The 17,724-nt window shown below is 43.5% G+C and overlaps 1 protein-coding gene across 40 annotated transcripts in view; it reads right to left on the bottom strand.

Annotated features, from left to right (window-relative positions):
* Positions 1–17,724, bottom strand: part of KIF1B (kinesin family member 1B) — a 92,378-nt gene that overhangs the window by 44,056 nt on the left and 30,598 nt on the right. For 12 of the 40 annotated variants that reach the window (XM_087944383.1, XM_087944386.1, XM_087944388.1 and 9 more), the window contains exons 9-19: positions 17,111–17,176; positions 15,779–15,796; positions 13,972–14,047; positions 13,145–13,223; positions 12,732–12,874; positions 10,385–10,423; positions 7,519–7,730; positions 4,426–4,505; positions 3,106–3,181; positions 2,249–2,311; positions 1,424–1,486 (exon numbers count right to left, since the gene is read on the bottom strand). In XM_087944383.1, the coding sequence (XP_087800509.1) occupies positions 1,424–1,486; positions 2,249–2,311; positions 3,106–3,181; positions 4,426–4,505; positions 7,519–7,730; positions 10,385–10,423; positions 12,732–12,874; positions 13,145–13,223; positions 13,972–14,047; positions 15,779–15,796; positions 17,111–17,176 (915 nt within the window). The remainder of the gene's footprint in view (positions 1–1,423; positions 1,487–2,248; positions 2,312–3,105; positions 3,182–4,425; positions 4,506–7,518; positions 7,731–10,384; positions 10,424–12,731; positions 12,875–13,144; positions 13,224–13,971; positions 14,048–15,778; positions 15,797–17,110; positions 17,177–17,724) is intronic. The other 28 variants (XM_087944400.1, XM_087944402.1, XM_087944411.1 and 25 more) reach the window with 12 other exon arrangements.

The raw sequence follows: 17,724 nt of genomic DNA, 5'->3' as shown, positions 1-17,724 counted from the left end.
CGGCTGGAGAAAAAATCTCTCCCAAGAACAGTTTCTAAAGGGAAGAAATTCAGTCCGAACCCAAAGTACATATAAATTATAAATCAAAACCAACACAAACCACTTGCTGCAGCAATTAACGAGACAGGGCAGGATAAGGGATTGCAGACTTCAAAAGATAACAAAACACACACAGTTGGGAGGACGCCAGAACTCAGATAAGACATGACAAACAAAGATAATTAATGCTTTGCTTCCAGCAAGGAGCTGTGCGCAAACACCTTCTTTATCCTGTTTTCCCAGCTGCAGCTAATTAAGGGAATCGGGGCCTTTTCCTCCCCCGTAACCCACGTTGCTCCCTTCTCCGTTCCTCCCTGCGTGCCCTAGGATGAAAAGGGGGTGGGCCTGGGTCTTCCTCTGAATGCCCAGCCGGACTGTACCCTTCCCCAGTTTCCTCCACAGCCACTGGAGCCATACCCACTCCCTGTCAGCTGTTCCACCTCTCCCTCAGAATCAGATTCCAACAGGGGCATGAAAACCAAGCTCAGAGTGCACTGAAAACCCTGAGAAAGAGAACCGCATCCCAGGAAGAACAGAAACATCGAAAACTTTTCACACTGGGGGTACTGTGGGCTAAACGGTAGTTATTTTAACATGTATTTATTTTAAAGGAATAGGTTTGGTGAGTGACAGCCAGGGATAACAGGTTCTTCAGATTATCCTTGGTTCAGTAGCTACCAATTTCTCTGTTTTCTCTCCTCTTTCTGCGAGAAACATCTACTTCTTCAAAAAGGGAGCAGGAACTGGACAGGTTGAAATGATTTTTTTTTTTAAAAAAAATACTGGACATTTTCACCACTGAATCAAAAAGTTAGGAGTGTGTAGTTCATCTCGTATGGAAATAGCTAAATTGAAGAAAAATGCTCTCAGCCGATTTGGCTCAGAAAAACAAATTGCGGAATTTCTACTGAGCAACTTCTACAAAGCAACCTTGCAGATTACTGGGATCTCCCGTGCCTTCAAATCGCAGCTTTGCTGGAAAGTCTCAAGAATCTATTTGCTACAAACATTCCTAATGGGATCTAAAGCTACTTCAGGTAGTCCTCAACTTACAACAGTTTGTAAGTTCAAAGTTACGACGGTCCAGAAAAAAGAGACGACTGACTGTTTTTCAGAGGTACGACGCTTAACAACTGGTTCATGTTTATGACCGTTGCTGCGTCCCGGGGTCATATGATCCCCTTTTGCGACCTTCTCTCAAGCAAAAGTCAATAGGGATTCACTTAACAACCATGTTAGTAACTTAGCAACTGCAGTGATTCAATTAGCAACTGTGGCAAGGAATGTCGTAAAAAGGGGGCAAAATTCACTTAACAAATTTCTCATTTAACAACAGAAATTCTGGTCGTAAGTCAAGGACTACCTGTACAGTCACTCAACCAACCTTCTTTGGTGAGAACATCCCACTGGAACCAGCCAACAAATCACAAGGCCTTGGCGTGAATATCTGGCCAACGAGTGCCAGTAAACACAGAGGAAAAACAAAATATTAGAATAGCAGCAGGAATACGCCCTTCACTGAAGATTCACATCGGGCAGCTCTAGCTTGTAAACTAAGGGCAGTTTCTCCTTAGTTACAAAGGCTACAAAAGCACAAGGAGTGAAAGGAACAGATTAACAATGTTTGTTTGTTTCATGTTGGAAGCATCACAATGGAATAGAATAGAATAGAATAGAATAGAATAGAATAGAATAGAATAGAATAGAATAGAATAGAATAGAATAGAATAGAATAGAATAGAATAGAATAGAATAGAATTCTTTATTGGCCAAGTGTGATTGGACAGAAAAGGAATTTGTCTTGGTGCAAATACTCTGAATAAGGCATACTATATGACATAACATTTAAAATCTAAAAGACAAGATTTAAACAGATCTTGCCCAGAAACTAGGAACGTTTATTGCATTCACACTGCCATGAGGCCCTGAAATGTATACTGATCGGGACACAACAGGCAGGTGTCTTTGTGTGTGTTATTGTCTGCATATCACCACAACCGCAAAGGGACAGACGCTACCAGACAGCCCCATTTGTTCAGAGTGTCTCTGGATCTTGTTGCGCCCGTGAGAGATTGCCAATGAAAGACAGGGAAGTAGCAGCTAACCAGGATGGATGTAAAGGAGAAGGAGAAGAAGGGTGAATCCTTCTAATTCTACTTTCACAAGCTGCAATCTCTGCTTAAGCCTCGATGTCGGCACAAAGACAAACCTGGTCAACCGCAAAGGTATCAAAAGAGTCATCAAACAAAGTTAATGGTCTCTGAGAGAAGATCTACGGAAGGAAATTCAGACGATGAGAAAAAGAGGGGGAAAGAGGGTTTCGCTTAGGGGAACCATGAGACAATCATACTATGGTGCAATCTTTCTCAACCTTGGCGACCTTAAGCTGCGTGGACTTCAACTCCCAGAATTCCCCAGTCAGAAAGCTTCGGCAAGGGTCCAGAATCTCATCTTAGACCTCAGTATCTGCTGGAGCGTGGCCCAAATGGGAGGCACAAAGCTACAAAAATTACGACCGTGGTGTTGAAAAATCACTTTGAAATGGTTCATGGGAGCATTTTCTGAAGAGCTCTGTTCAGCACCATTTGAATTCAGAACCCGCATGCTCTCCACCCCATGCATCTTTTCTGGTTATCATACCGATGTATTTATTTTTACTGTGTTCCTTCGTCATTGCTTATTTTATTGTTCTATTATTTAACCTCTGTTCTGTTTACACGCCTTTCATTTTTCTTCCTGTTCATTATTGCAAGCCCTCTAGAATAGCCCCACAACGAGATAGGCGGCTAATAAATTCGACAAATAAATAAATGTCTGATATCCAACCTACGGAAAAGCACAAACGCTTCTAAATACTATTGTTTTAATCGATACTGTTTTTTTACTGAAAGCATCTCAAAACCGTATTTCAAAAAAAGCACAGAATCACACAAGGAGCGGGTCGATCACAGCGCGGCCATTTCTGCAGAAAAGCCCCAGCAGATTGTTGGATCCCCCCACAACCGTGGTTAGGATCTCAGATTGCCTAAAAGAAGGGACCTGAAACCATTTTATAGCACTACTTACCTTTTTCGGGGAGAAGACGCCAAGGGTGCCTCCATCTTCTCGGATGGCGACCCCCATTTCAGCCAAGAGAGCTTCTCTGTGGAAGATGGACAAGAAGTGGTTAAGAAGTCCTCGAAAAACACACTTCAAATTCGATTTCTAAATTTCGGTGGAAGTGGGAGAGAGGAATTTAGTTTTTTCTTTGATTTAGTTTATTTGGGGAAAATGCACAGGACAGAAAGAAAAAAAAACAGTAAGAAGAGATCATATAATGAGATATAAATTAGAACTAACACGTTTGCAAACTTTCCCAGTTTTTACAAAACATGTTTTTTTTTATTAGAACGATAGTAGCACAGGGTTAGATTGCAAGCTAATTCTGCCCACAGCCAGGAGTTTGAACCTGACTGGCTCAAGGTTGGCTCAACCTTCCATCCATCTGAGATATTCCATCCTTCCATTCCCCCATTTGGTAAAATGGGGACCCAGATTATTGGGGGGCAATAAGCTGATCCTGTAAAGCGCTTTGAGAGGGCTGTAAAGCACTGTAAAGTGGTATATAAGTGCTAGAGCTATTGTTATTATCTTCTCCTGGTGTCCTCTAGGGTAAAAATGCCAGGTAAGATAGCATTAAGGTGCCTCAGTGGTTAGAGTGCAGTACTGCAAGCTACTCTTACTGCAATTTGGCAGATCAAATCCCACCAGGCTCGAGGTTGGCTCAGCCTCAAAGGTGGGTAAAATGAGGACCCAGATTGTTGGGGGCAAGAGGCTGGCTCTGTAAACTGCTTAGAAGGGGCTGTAAAAGCACTATGAAGCGGTATATAAGTCGTAAGGGCTATTGCTATTAAGAGGATCCAAATAAACCCAAGTCAACTTCTTTTGCAGAAGTATCTGGGAACCTTCATTTCATATTTATGTATCTGCATGAATTTAATTTGATTTCATTTGAATATGATTTCTTCCTTTATCTCTTAATGTTCTTCTACTGTTTTGAATGGTCTATCCACAGAAGTAACCCTTCCCCTTCTCGACTCTCACACTGGCCACTCCATTTCTTCAGAATTAGAGTTCTATCTGGATTATAACCCTTTTTATTCTACATTTTTGTCCTCTCAACTCCAACCTCTCCCTTCTTTTTGCCTTTGGAACTCAGGACTTCAAAACCACCCAGTGGAATCCTACTCCGCCTTGAAGTTATGAGAGTCTTGATCCAGTCTAAGGCAGTATTTCTCAACTTGGCAGCCTGAAGATGCGTGGACTTCAACTCCCAGAATTCCCTAGCAAGCCATGCTGAGAAACACTGCTCTAAGGTAATAATCAAGATGATTTGGGAGCGCTAACCTCTCCATCCTGATTGCTTCGGTCTTCCTCAATTTCTCCTCCCAGGTTTCATTCAGCTCTGCAATGATTTTCTCAGATTCCTGGAAAAAAAGAGAATGGAGGAATGAGACCGAATACCGGTTTCACTCTACGCTCCTCAGCACAACAAATTTATATCTAGCCAAATGTAAAGATTAAAGCAAATAATCAGAGTGGTCAGTGAACAGTGATTCCCCTGGAACCTGGAAATCCTAAGCGTTTCTGTAAAAGCTTTTGATTTTGCACCGGATTCTGTTCATTTTCAACCCGTATTTTCTTCCACTTTCTTTCATCTAAAGCCCGACAAATTCCGTATCCTGCTCTCATAAAAGAGATGCACATTTATGAAACCAACCATTTTTAAACGTTCTTTTGACCAGGCTACCAACTCTTTAAAAAAAACTGCAACTGAATCCTACCTGGGGCCAAAATTACGCAAGATTTGGCCCAACATTTTGGACATCTTTGTCGAAAAGTCTTGATAACTTGTTATCTCTCCAATTAATCTTACCATCTCGAATCTGAGACAGAATGTTGGCCAACATCTTTTAGTTACGGGAGGATGGGGTGGAGGTCTGGTAGGACGACAATTCAGGACTTTCAGATTTACTGCTGAAAGAAGTTCTGACTATCTCTAGCCTCCATGTATGAGGTCTTTCTTTTTTCGGTCCAACCAGCCATTCTGTTTTTCCGCGAATGCCATCCCTCTGCTAAACAACTAATTCCCACAACATTTGTCAAATTATTTACCAAGACTGTGTTACTATTACTCTTCTCATCCTTCCTGGTAGCGATCTCTTCCCTCTTATGACTACAACTGTGTTGCTTGTATCTTTACAATTTATATTGTTTTATTTGTTTCCTAGAACGATTTGATTGCTTATTAGTAACCTATGACTATCACTAAGAGTTGTATCTTGTGATTCTTTATTTTTTCTTAATGTACACTGAGAGCTTGTGCACCAAAGACAAATTCCTTAGTGTATCCAATCACGCTTGGCCAATAAGGAATTCTATTCTATTCTGTTTTCTCTTCCTCGCTTTAACCAAACTGAGAATCTCTGCCTTGCCTATGTTAGGTAAAGAGCCACAATAACGTATAAGACACAGGAAAAGTGTCTTTTTTGAGAGAGAGAGTGGTTTCTAGAACCACATTAGCCTCGTGATACTTCAAAGTGCTGAAGCTTTTCCCCACGATTGTATCTTCAATCAGCCATGTAACAAAGAGTTGCTTCTTTGGCAATGGCAAATTTCTCTTTTGAGCAGGACAGTCAACAGGGCTGGTTCTCTTGTCACTCAAAGCCGTTTTTTAAAAAAAGGGCGACGCAGAATGGGAGACAATATGCTGCTCTGCACACATTCACCCGCCTGGTAGCTTTAATGGCATTTCAAAGCTCGCTGCAAGCAGAGGTGCCGCTGTGAATACTGATGAAAACAGCAAGCCTATCACAGACAATTGCAAATCGAGAGAATCTGAAGCTGCCACCTTGAGCCAAAGTCGGGGTCTTAAGGGTAGAGACACGCCTTGGAGAGAAAACAGAACTTTTTTTTTTTTTGCCCTCCACCCCTTTCGCTTCTTTTTTTTAAAATGCCTAAATTTTGTATGCATCCAGCCCATCCAAGTTTCTCATGGGGGAGGGGGGAAGGGAAGTGCCAAAAGGCAGCATTCAAAATCCACAACCCAGCCAGCTTGTTGCTTCACAAGCCTGAATGGGGGCAGGGTGGGGTGGGAGAGGGAGAGGGAAGCTCTGGCAAGGCCAAAAGATAAAAGCCCTCCACTGTTGTGCCCTTTGGAAGCCGCTCAGCACACACACACAAAGGCTGCATTGTCTGCAGATAGTGGGGCATTTTGTGCACCACACATTTTAATGAGCGGCCTCCAGGTCCCTGCATTACAGACGGGTTTAACAATGACTCCCAGAGAGATCGGACAAATACGGGAATTTTAAGGGTCGCTTTGTTAACTTGGGGGGGAGAGGTTCTCTTTAATTCTGTTGGCCATGCTGAGGACTCCCTTTAAGTAGGAAGGGTGTGTATGTGGGTCTCCATCAAAGAAAGATTTAAAAAAAAAAAATCAGAAGCCGCTAAGGTCCTTCGCAATGCTATTTCCGCTTTTGTTTTAAACTTTGCTGTTCGTTGGGTTGTTTTTTGCCCTAGTTATTTATTTTCAAGAGCAATGCTAGCAGAATGACTTTATATCATGCTTTGTTAAGATGGCTGCTTTTCCTCTTTTTCTGATGAGGTGTCATTATTATTGTTGTTACATATCAATAGCAACGTGAAATCACAGCTGCCAGTTCTTCAGCCGATGTTGGCTTTTGTTCCCGCTTTTCCAAACAATTATTATTGTTGTTATTGTTATTATTATTATTATTCATCGCACAGCCAGCCAGATGTTCAAAAAAACAACAATGCACACAACAAACGAGATAACTATGTTAGGTTTCGTATCACAAATCACTGGTCGAACACTTCCCAAGCATTTAGGACTGTGTGATATATCGGCGGATTATGCAAGCAGATCCCAGTAAGGTGGCCTTCTGCAGCTGACCAGGCTCAGCACCCAGTGTGCCCAGTACCACTGGAACCACCTGCACTGGTTATTATTATTATTATTATTCCTGGACAGGTTTTCTTCGCAAGAATTTGAAAAGTGGTTGGCTCTTGCTTCCTTCCCAGGGCTGAGAGAGCGACTGGCCCAAGGTCACCCAGCTGGCTTCATGCTTAAGGGAGAACTAGAGATCACGGTCACCTGGTTTCTAACCTGGTGCCTTAACCATGTCAACAAACTGGCTCTCACCGTATTATTAACTGCCCTCCCCAGTAACTTCTGAAAGTATCAAATGGTCCATTTTCTAAAGTAGGATTTCCAACCTTGGCAACTTTAAGATGCGTGGACTACAACTCCCAGAATTCCCCAGCCAGCACGCTACACCTCTTCAAATTGCCAAGGATGGAAAACTCTGTTCTAAAGAGACACGTTCGTGCTGCACTCTAATAGATGTTGGGCAGATGAGGTTCTGGGCTAAGCCAAGATGTGTATCTTTGGGCATTTGACAATTCCAGCCGCCGTACCTTCAGACGTTCAATGGCTTCCTCTCCTCCGGGCGTGGACATGATCCGTTCTTGGATACTGGAGACGGCCGTTAAGCCCACCTGACTACTGAGAGAGCAGGAAGATGGAGATGCGGTGAGCGAGCCCATGGATGCTGTGGAAAAATGGCCAGGACGTTGATTCTCGGAGGCTAACAAGTATCTGTGCTTATTGTTCTGAAAATCTTTCAGATCTGAGAGAAAGAGAGAGAGAGAGGGAGAAAGAAAGAAAGAGACAGACAAGCAGAAGGGAGAGGCGAGGCAAAGGAAAAAGGAGAAGAAAGGGAAAGAAGAGAGGGAGGAGATACCAGTATCAGAGGAAAGCACACAAAAAGCAAACAGAGATATAATAGAACTAGGATGGCAGTTTTGAAGTTTTGAAACACGGTCCCTTCAATCCACCTGGCTGCTAATTTGTCTGAGGCAAACAACCAGATCCACCCGTGAAGAATTCAATTAGTTACTCTATTGCTTATTTGCCTATTTCACAGGAATCTTCTCAGGCAGGTGGTTTGCACCTAAGCAAGACTAGATAAAGTTCAATGGAATTCAAGGAGGGCTGGACCTTGCTCTCTGCCTATGCAATGATTCCGGGCTAGTTCCCTACTTGACTCTTCCCCCTGGCTCAGCTAAGTCTCTTGACAAAATTCAAGGGAGCTCCTTCCCTGGAGTGAGCAGCTGGCTTCCTCCAGGGTTCAGTCTTATAGGTATCCTGTTATTTTATCTGGGCCTAGTTCAGATATAGAGTAAGAGCTTTGCTGTCATCTATTAACTGTTCCTTTCAAATGTTAATACCAGGGTTGGAATCAATTAGAGGCGGAGAGTCTGCTGGGCATAATTTAAAAAAAAAAAAAGGCAACCACAATGCCTGGATCTTTACACGTGCAACACAATATAACAAGGGGTGGCTTTGACCACACCATTGCAAGCACCATCTTAATTTTTTCCCCTCCACATCTGGCAGATACCCTTCAGCAGGGAAATAAGAGGCTCCTGAAAGGAATGATCAGATTAACTGCCACTCTCTTCGATAAGATGGGATAAGCCTTCAGCAGTGGCCATTATCTCCTTCCCATATGTGATGGTGCAGGGTGTTGAAAAATCCCATTATTAAAAGGAGGGGGAGAAATGTAATTTTGGAATTAGCTGGCCCTAGAAAGAAATGGCCATTAAGTGCTAGGTCTGAATGATCTGGTATATCCTGGACGATGGCCAGAATAGGGGTAGGTACGTAATGATGATTCTGTTCTAACAAACGTATCAAAATTCTTCCAAACCCTCCCAAACTCCAATCCAGAAACTTTCACATTTCATGGAACTGCAGGGCTGAGGGTACCCAGCATACACATGTTCTGTTCTCAAGAGCCCAGTAGTTATGTTTCAAGTGGGTTTAAAAACTGCCATCTGCACATTCAGAAAAGAGCAGGGTTGAGGGTAGAGCGCAATTCGAACACGGCAGGATGGCAAGCCAAGGGACAGAGCCAAATCGCGGCACCCTGGAGAAACTCATGCGTCCCACAGGAGAGAGCAAGGAAGGCTTACAAATGCCAAAGCAGCCACACAATTGTCAGAGAGCACCACACACGGCTAGCCCATGCACACATATCCCCCTCACCAAAAAGCTGCGGCTGCATGTACTAAAATCAAAGAGTTAAAAAGCTGTTAAGCTGAAAGCGGCGTTAAAAAAAAGGGAGGCCAGAAATACTGGAAGTTAAAAAAAACTTAAAAAAAAAAACAAGGATGCCAGAAAAGAGACTAGATCAATTACACTTCCAATTCTCTGACTTCAAGGAGATTGCCAATAAAATCTCTTCTGCCTTTCTTGCTTTAAATAGCAGGGCAGGCTGAGGCCTTGAAAACAGCACTCAGCACTTTTGCAAATCCCGGCCTTTTTTTTTTTTTTTTTTTAAATCTCCACCGAGGAAAAGAGAAGTCGGCAGGAAACTGCTCAGCCGCCTCTCTAGCGATCCATTAAATAAAGACTTTCTGAGTGAAGTCTATGATTTTTCAGCCTGCCCACCTCTCTCTATTAGCGAGATGGGTTTAGCTAAACTGAGCCCTGGATGGGGAAAATCTAATTAAAAAGGCGTTACCCAGTTGACAGCTGTCTTGATACCAACATTCAAATAAATAACAAAAATGCACTGTTATTTTTCAGCTACTTCAGATGAGCCCTGGTGGTGCAGTGGTTAGAATGCCATGTTGCAGGCTGACTCTGCCCACTGCTAGGAGTTCGATCCTGACCGAATGGCTCAAGGTTAACTCAGCCTTCCATCCTTCCGCAGTCAGTAAAATGAGGATCCAGATTGTTGGGGGCAAGAGGCTGACTTTGTAAATCACTTAAGAGAGGGCTGTAAAAGCACTGTGGAGCTGCGTATAAATGCTTTGGCTATTGCTATTTGCACACACTGACACATTTTGTATATACATGAATGAGAAAGTACTGCTAAACTGAATGAAACTGTACACTTTTGAAATTTCCCCTGCCTTTGAACTCCCAGCATTTGAAACAAATAGGAATATTTGATACATACATACACACACACACACACACACAATGCAGGTAAGTATCAATTACTCCACTCTGGGTATTATTATGTTTCCAAATATTGGTAGTTCGAGTACAAGAGGAATTTAAAATAGAGCTCCTTGATTTCACCCAGTTTCTCAGCAGATAATTCATGTTTTCTTTCAGAGAGGCCTGTCGGATGATTTCATACTCTCTCTCTTTTTTTTTTTAAATGCTCTCCTGGGATTTCCCTTGTGAGAAATTGAAGTGTAAAGTTCAAATGCAGCCCACTCAACAGAAGCCAAAGATGGGGAAATGGGTTAATTCTGCAATACACACATTTGCATCCACTTCCCAAGAAATCGTCCAGTGGATCGACTGAAGAACGAGGTTAGGAGGGAAACACAAGAAGGATAAAAAATACTCAGGGTTAACAGGAGACATGATGTGAGAGAAGGAAAAGCTTGATGGAAAAAGAAGGAAGTCAGATTCTCAAATTCAACAATTTCAGCTAATTTGTTACCGTAACAGGAGGAAAAAAAAATACTCTTATGATTTGGAATTGCTATTCGATTTGCGCGCTTAAGAAACATTCTCTTTTATCCATTGTTTTTTGAGTAAATGCCCTTATACTTATCCACTGTGTGTTTAAAAAGAATGGGAAAACATTTCTTAGCTGATAAAGAAGCATCCAGAATTCGAAAGCAAGGGTTAAGCATTCGTCTCTTAATAATTCCCAGAGATTCACTGGGAGGGTGGGAGAACGACACTCACTGTTCCAGAGACTCAAAGCTTTGCCTTCACTCGTCAAAACTTTCTCACCATCTCACTGCGGCAAACAGCTGACCAGGGGCGTTTTCACTGTAATTCACCGATCAGCTGAAGTGACTCACTTCCCAGGAGGGAGAGGGTGTGGTGGGATAATCAATACGGAGGTATTGACCGCAGGTGAGCCCAACATTTCTGCCGCTTAAATGAGACTCTTGTTAAATGAGTTTTGGCCCATCTTACGACCTGCCGTGCCCCAGTTGCTAAGTGAATCGCGGGCAGTGTGATTAAGTTGGTGACCTGGGTTGTTTCAGTGAATCTGGCTTCTCCATCGACCTTGCTTGTCGGAAGGGGATCGCGATGCTCCCGGGACACTGAAAAGTGTCGTAAATATGAGTCGGTTGCCAAATGGCCAAATGTGGATCACGTGACCCTGGGGATGCCACAACAGTCATTAAGTGTGAAAAATCGGGAGTCGGGAGTCACTTTTGTAAGTCGAGGACTACTGTATTGATCTACAATTCCAGGGTGGCTAGAACTCTGAAAAAAAACATCAAGTCTACGGAAAATATTCCACATAATTTGGGCCTAAATGCAAGCAATTTCCAGTCGGGGTGTGGTGGTGGTGGTGAAAGAGTTTATTTAACCAGCCCCTTTTCATGACACGGATGGGGTGAGTGGCGGTGGGAGAGCCGAACCTATTATATCGTGAGGTTTATAAAATACTTTTAGAAGGCCTGAGAAGGACTTTTTAAAAAACAGACAAACGTGGACAAAATGTCCCACAAATCCCAATCTTTTGCCCTTTTTTTGTTTTTGTGAGTTACAGATTGAGAATATTTCATTTAAAGTTAACTGGCCTTCTAAGTTTAAGTTGTTTGGGGTGTGAGCAGGGGAGAGTTGCTCTGGAAGCAAATAGGCATTTAGGATGGTCAACAAAAAGAGGTTAAGATGTAACCAGTGTATCATTTACAACATTTTCTAATGAAGCGTTTATCATCTATAGTCTCCCTCCCTCCACCCCCCTCATATTTTTTAATTTTCAGTTGCATTAACTTTAAAGTTTAATAAAGACATGCTTTGATTTGAAAATGGATGCAAAACGTCTTGTACTATATTAAGCTTTTAATAATGTACTAGAACATATTAGTCAAATGATGCTTTAAATTTGTTGGCAATCTTCCCATACTTTACTCATTGTGTTTGGCTCTTTTTTTTTTTTTTTTGTTTCATCTAGCCTGCCCTTGTGTGGTCTTTTTCTTTTATTCTTTCAACAACAGCAATCATCATCATAACAAAAAGAGATAATGGAAAGCTGTAAATCCTGGCAGCTTACGTTCTGCTAGAATAAATCCCCGTTTGGCAAATGGAACTGCCCTGATCTAACTTGTCGACCGACTCTGGAAAGAATGGAAAACGTAAACTTTTGTTGCTCTGTTTGGTTGTAGGAGGGCATTTTGAAATGGGAGGCTGCTGGAATTGACAGCTATAACCTACTCCTGAAACAAAAGGTTACTATTGCTGCAGCTCTACCCTGGGAGCTGTTTTCTGGAAGACATTCTAATTTTGTCCAGGGAAAGAAACATAGAATAACAGAGTTGGAAGGGACCTTAGAGGTCTTCTAGTCCAACCCCTGCTCAAGCAGGAGACCCTATTCCATTTCAGACAAATGGTTGTCCAATCTCTTCTCTGCTTAACACTCAACTGGATGGATAAATCAACAAGGCCCCAACACAAGATAATGCAGCAGGCTTGTTGATCAAGCTAAGGTACATGAACTTTGGCTAAACCTATCCCTGCCTCTTTGCTACACCCTCAAATTGACCAAAAATGCTAGGTTTTTCTTCCAGAAATGCAATGGGAAAGAAGTGATCTCCTTCAGAGTAACCAGGAATCAGCCAGATCCATCCAGACTTACTGTCAATAATGTCTCCAAGCCCTTGGGCGCGAAGTAGATCTTTCAGCCGTGTGACTTCTTCCTTCAGTTCCCGCACCAGCTTGGCGTTGGGATCCTCGTTGATCACTGCGTTGCATTTGATCTGCTTGGCCCGATCTGCGTATCTGGACAGATTGGTTTATTGAGATAAAACAACGGCAATAACGTATGTTTAAAACATCCTTCACTTGCTGATGGTCAAGAATCTTGGAAGATAAGACTCCAAGGGCTTTTATCTAGATCAGCCTGAAGATGGACTTCAGAATTCCCAAGCCAGCATCTCTGGGAGTTGAAGTCCATACATCAATTGCTCATCAAACTCAAGTCACATTGCCTAAAACAAGAGAGAGAACATATGGAACAGAAAGCCCAGCATTTATAATCCCATTCAATACCTTAATGTGCTTAATGTTTCATCATAGTTGATGTCTGCTGGGCTCAAAGCAGCCACCATGGCGGTTCTGGAGTTGCCACCTACAAGGCAGAAATGCAATCAGATCAAGGAAGATCAACCCTGACTGACAAATCGTGAAAAGACTCAGCACAAATGCACCATCATTATAATCATAATTATCTAGCCCATCGCTGGGATGTAGTAACGCCACTAAAAGCAGGGATTTAAAAAAAATATATGTCCGTATCGTAACAGCACTGTCATCTTGAATGTCAGAAAGGAAACTAGAATCCCGTTTCAGGCAAGCTGGGTTTCATTTCTGGGTTTTGCTAAACAAACCAAAGTTGGCTGGGTTTACACATCACGCTAAAACGTATGAGGGTTTGAAAATCAGATTAGCAGAGTTGCCAAAGCACAGAATGCCCAAAAGAGTCAAGTCACACTACGGCTTGACGAGTTGCGTGAACGCTAGTTTTACAATTTGCCAAGTCTTAAGAAAGAAAATTGCAAATTCTTGGCCCCAGAAATGTCTATCTGGATCAAATGTCATCTGACCACTGCAAAGTTACAGTCAGAATTTGTTCCACCCCAGAGCCACAATGGTTTAGACCCTTGCTTTGAAAACACAGGTAATCAAACCAACATTTTTAAAAGACCAAAGTCCTGGTTTCAAAGACAGAGGATCTCAACTTCAAGGAGTGGAGTCTGCCGCTTCACCAAATGGGGCCATTCTTTGCAGGGAGATCTACCACCTATCAAGTAATTGCTGGTTATTCGGGAGTGAAACTTTAAAAAAAAGAAAAGGAAAAGGTTGTCTCAACTTCATACCTAGGTTTTCCCGAAGCAGCCACGTCAGCACAGAATCCCTGTATGGAATGAAGTCCGTTTTCTTTTTCTTCTTACTCTGCAAAAGGACATTATGTACTTAGGAGCCGGATACCGTAAAAGACGCTTGCAGGGAGGGGTAGCCCAAGCTGGTGGCCTGCCATTTCCACAAAACAGGATGGGAAGCCACGACTTGGTGGAGGTGATTCTCCTGAGAATCAGGGCCTTTTTTAAAAAAAATACTGGTAGTTCAAACATTTAAACCAGTGCCACTCCTTAAGTAGGCAGAAGATCTGAACCTGTTCATTGGTTTTGGCACAGACAGGAAAACTGGAAATGACAAGCCCCATTTTAGAAGAGGAATTAGAGACAAAAAGAAGGATGCTAGAAAGAAAGAAAGAAAGAAAGAAAGAAAGAAAGAAAGAAAGAAAGAAAGAAAGAAAGAAAGAAAGAAAGAAAGAAAGAAGGAAGGAAGGAAGGAAGGAAGGAAGGAAGGAAGGAAGGAAGGAAGGAAGGAAGGAAGGAAGGAAGGAAGGAAGGAAGGAAGGAAGGAAGGAAGGAAGGAAGGAAGGAAGGTAGGAAGGAAGGATCTGCTGAAAGGCACCAAGGTGTTTCCCAACGTATCTGTCAGGATGAGAACATTTTATTATCCAAGTTACATGGCAGTCCTGGATAGAAATTTCTTCATTCTCAGCGGACAGAAACGGGGAACTGTGGGACAAAACAAAGCAAGGCCAGCTTTGTTCCATGTTTCTATAGTTGTCTCTTTTCTCTTTCTCTCTTTCCTCTCCCACCCAACTGAGTTTCCCTTCGCCAAGAAGGAAACACATTTTTGAAAGTGCTCTGGGCTTAAACTAATGGTTTTTAAAAATATGATTTTAGAGCACAGAAGGGCCGACCCTCCAGAAAGATGGGACTGGAGCCCTGTCTCGGATGTGCAGGGGGGGGTTGGATCCTGGCCATGATTCTGACGGGGTTAGCCAAAAGGCAGCCGGTGAGTCTAATCAGGGCCGAGGAAAGCTGCCTTGCTGCAAAACAAAGAAACAAAATCCAACTCCTACTGGAAAAATATTTTTTGAGAGAGAAAGAGGGAGAAACTGCTATTCTACATATGCCTGTGTGCATGTACTCTATACTAGGACAGCCCAAAACATTAAAAGACCCCTGTTGTTGTTAGAGACGTGAGCCACGTGTGATCCAATCACATATTTTGCCCCATTTTTCTGAAGCAGAGGATGCTCCCTGCAGAACTATCTTTGATATAGGAAAATTTGGTCATGCCAAGACCATTTTCTTTATAGAGTGGCAGGATTTCTCTAGCTGCTACAAACATCCCTGCTTCGAGAAAGCTGGTGTAGAGTTTTGCTCCCTGGCAAAAGAGTTTCCACTCCTACAGAGGAGGTCTGACTTGCCGTGAAGGGTTGCAACTGCGCAAAGGAGACTGCCCTCACCGAGGTCCATCCAGACTGGCTGAATTTACAGTTGGAGAGCAAACACAATGAAAAAGTCGGTGGCTTTTCCCAATGCTCATCCCAAATCTTTGAAGCAGGCATGCTTGGAATGCGAGAGAGGGTTAGATGGGTGGGACTGTGTTTCCTTTAGCAGCTCATTGCTAGCTAGGAACCAAGGGTGACTAAAGCAGCATTTCCTAACCTTGGAAACGTGAAGGTGTGTAGACTTCAGCTCCCACAATTCCCCAGCCGGCATGCTGGGGGGGTTGAAGTCCACCTATCTTCAAGCTACCACGGTTGAGAAATACTGTTCTACATAGGCTACCACATTCAGTGAGCACATTCTTTACCCATCATACCTTGCTGGTGCAGTTATCCTAGTTTTGAAAGCAGAGAGTGGAAAAAAGAAGAAGATAAAAGTGAGGTAGGACCACAAACTGGGGATTTTGCATCGGTAACGAAGAGTCAGAGATAAAAAGTTCCACTGTCATTTCCCCAAAGAAGCACACCAGTTAGTCTTACCTCCCATCACCCTAAAATGCAAAAGCATCCATATCATAACTCTAGGGTACAGGTAGCTATGAAAAATAACGCCAGCCTCAAAGATGGGCAGGAAGCTTTACACGAGAGGAAACAAACAGGAAGGGCTTTAAGCCAACTAAAATTAGCGAGGTAAATGGGGTGAAGAATAGCCTACTGTCAGGATTCCAGCCATCGCCCTAATTAAATCATGATTCTCGAGCCAAACTTCAAAAAACTTCAAAGGATTCATTAGAGGAGACATACTGGCCCTGCCCTGTATGAAGCCAATTCTGGCCTACATCATTTACAGTCCCCTGTGACCCTGTTTTCCCCTCTCCCCCCTGGGTATGTCATAAATCAGATTCTCCAACTGAGCACATTCACAGGCTGGATGTCATCATTCACGTTCTCCAATTAAATATATTTGTGGGCAAAAGCTCTGGTAGTTTAGTTACAATCTTTTAAAGAGAAGAGTTGGAATGTACTTTCGCTTCCAAACTGCGGCACTGCTCTTCCAGATTTCCTTCCTCTCCCCCCACTTTTTTTTATGGCAACTACTAAAACAGGCGTAGGGACGTTTTATGACACCTAGCACATATACCAAGTTCCAATACAGGTAGTCCTTGAGTTAAGACCAGAGTTTCTGCTGCTAAGCAAGGCAGTCGTTAAGCGAGCCGTGCCCAATTTCACGAGCTCTTTTTCTGCTGCAGTTGCTCAATGAATCGTCGCAGGTGGGTGAATCGCTTAATGACAAAGTCATTAAGAAAACCCAGCTTCTCCCATTGATGCTGCTCGTCAGAAGCGGGTGGGAAGGTGGCTAACGGCGAACACGCGATCCCCAGGGTGCGGCCACCGTTGTAAAGGTACGCTGGTGGCCAAAGGCCTGAATTATGATCACCTGATCCCGAGGATGCTACAATGGTTGTACATGCAGGGACTGATCGTAAGTCATTATTTTATTTTTTGGGGGGTAAATTTGAATCTTTGCTGTATCAGCGGTCCCCAACTTTTGCAACTTGGCAGCCCAGCAAAGGGGGAACCGGGCCGTGCGAGTGACACACACACACACACACGACTCCTGGAAACAAATGTCCCTTTCACGTCTCCCCTGGGACTCCCCTGCAAAGCAATCCTCTTTTTTAAGGCGTTCCAAAAAAATCTGGACTTACCACTTCCGCCAAGGCCGATATCACCTTCCCCAGCGTGGTGAGGGACTTGTTGATATTTGCCCCTTCCTGGAAAAGGAAACAGATGGAAACGTTGCTCAAATCCCAGGAAGTGGGAAACACAATCTTGCTTCCCTGTCCTCGAGCAGGCTGGGCGTTTATTGATTTAAGTTGCAGCGGGGATCTTAATGCCTGGATTTGCCCGGAGGTTGAGACTCCGGTAAGCAATTGCTGAAGAGGACAATCATCAGTTCTTCAAGCACATTCCCTGAGCTGCCAGGGAGTTTGGAAGGAGACGGGCAGGAGTTGGTCTCTCCGAAAAATGAGGTCGCGTGTGATCTGGCGGCAGACTCGGACAGTGAGGAGGTTGGGGAGGAACCATGGGCCAGTCCTGAAGCCTGGGAAAGGCTGATGAGTGCTCTGCATCGGAGGCAGAGATGGGGCCAGGGTCATCCGACAGTTATCAGCTGCCTTCGGAGTCGGAGATCAGTGAGGCAGAAGAGCAGCTGGAGCCTGTTCCCAGTGTGTGCATGCGCAGAGCTGCCAGAAGAAGGGAACAGCTAAGGAACAAGGGTCGACTTGGGAATAAAGCCACAGGTGGACGGTGAATGGCCCCT

This window comes from Notechis scutatus, chromosome 16 (genome assembly GCF_049901735.1).
Source record: "Notechis scutatus isolate UNSWTSFEM ecotype Mainland chromosome 16, rNotScu1.2, whole genome shotgun sequence".
Classification (NCBI taxonomy): domain Eukaryota; kingdom Metazoa; phylum Chordata; class Lepidosauria; order Squamata; family Elapidae; genus Notechis; species Notechis scutatus.
The sequence above is the reverse complement of the archived record's forward strand: the minus strand, read 5'-3'. Positions and strand labels throughout refer to the sequence as shown.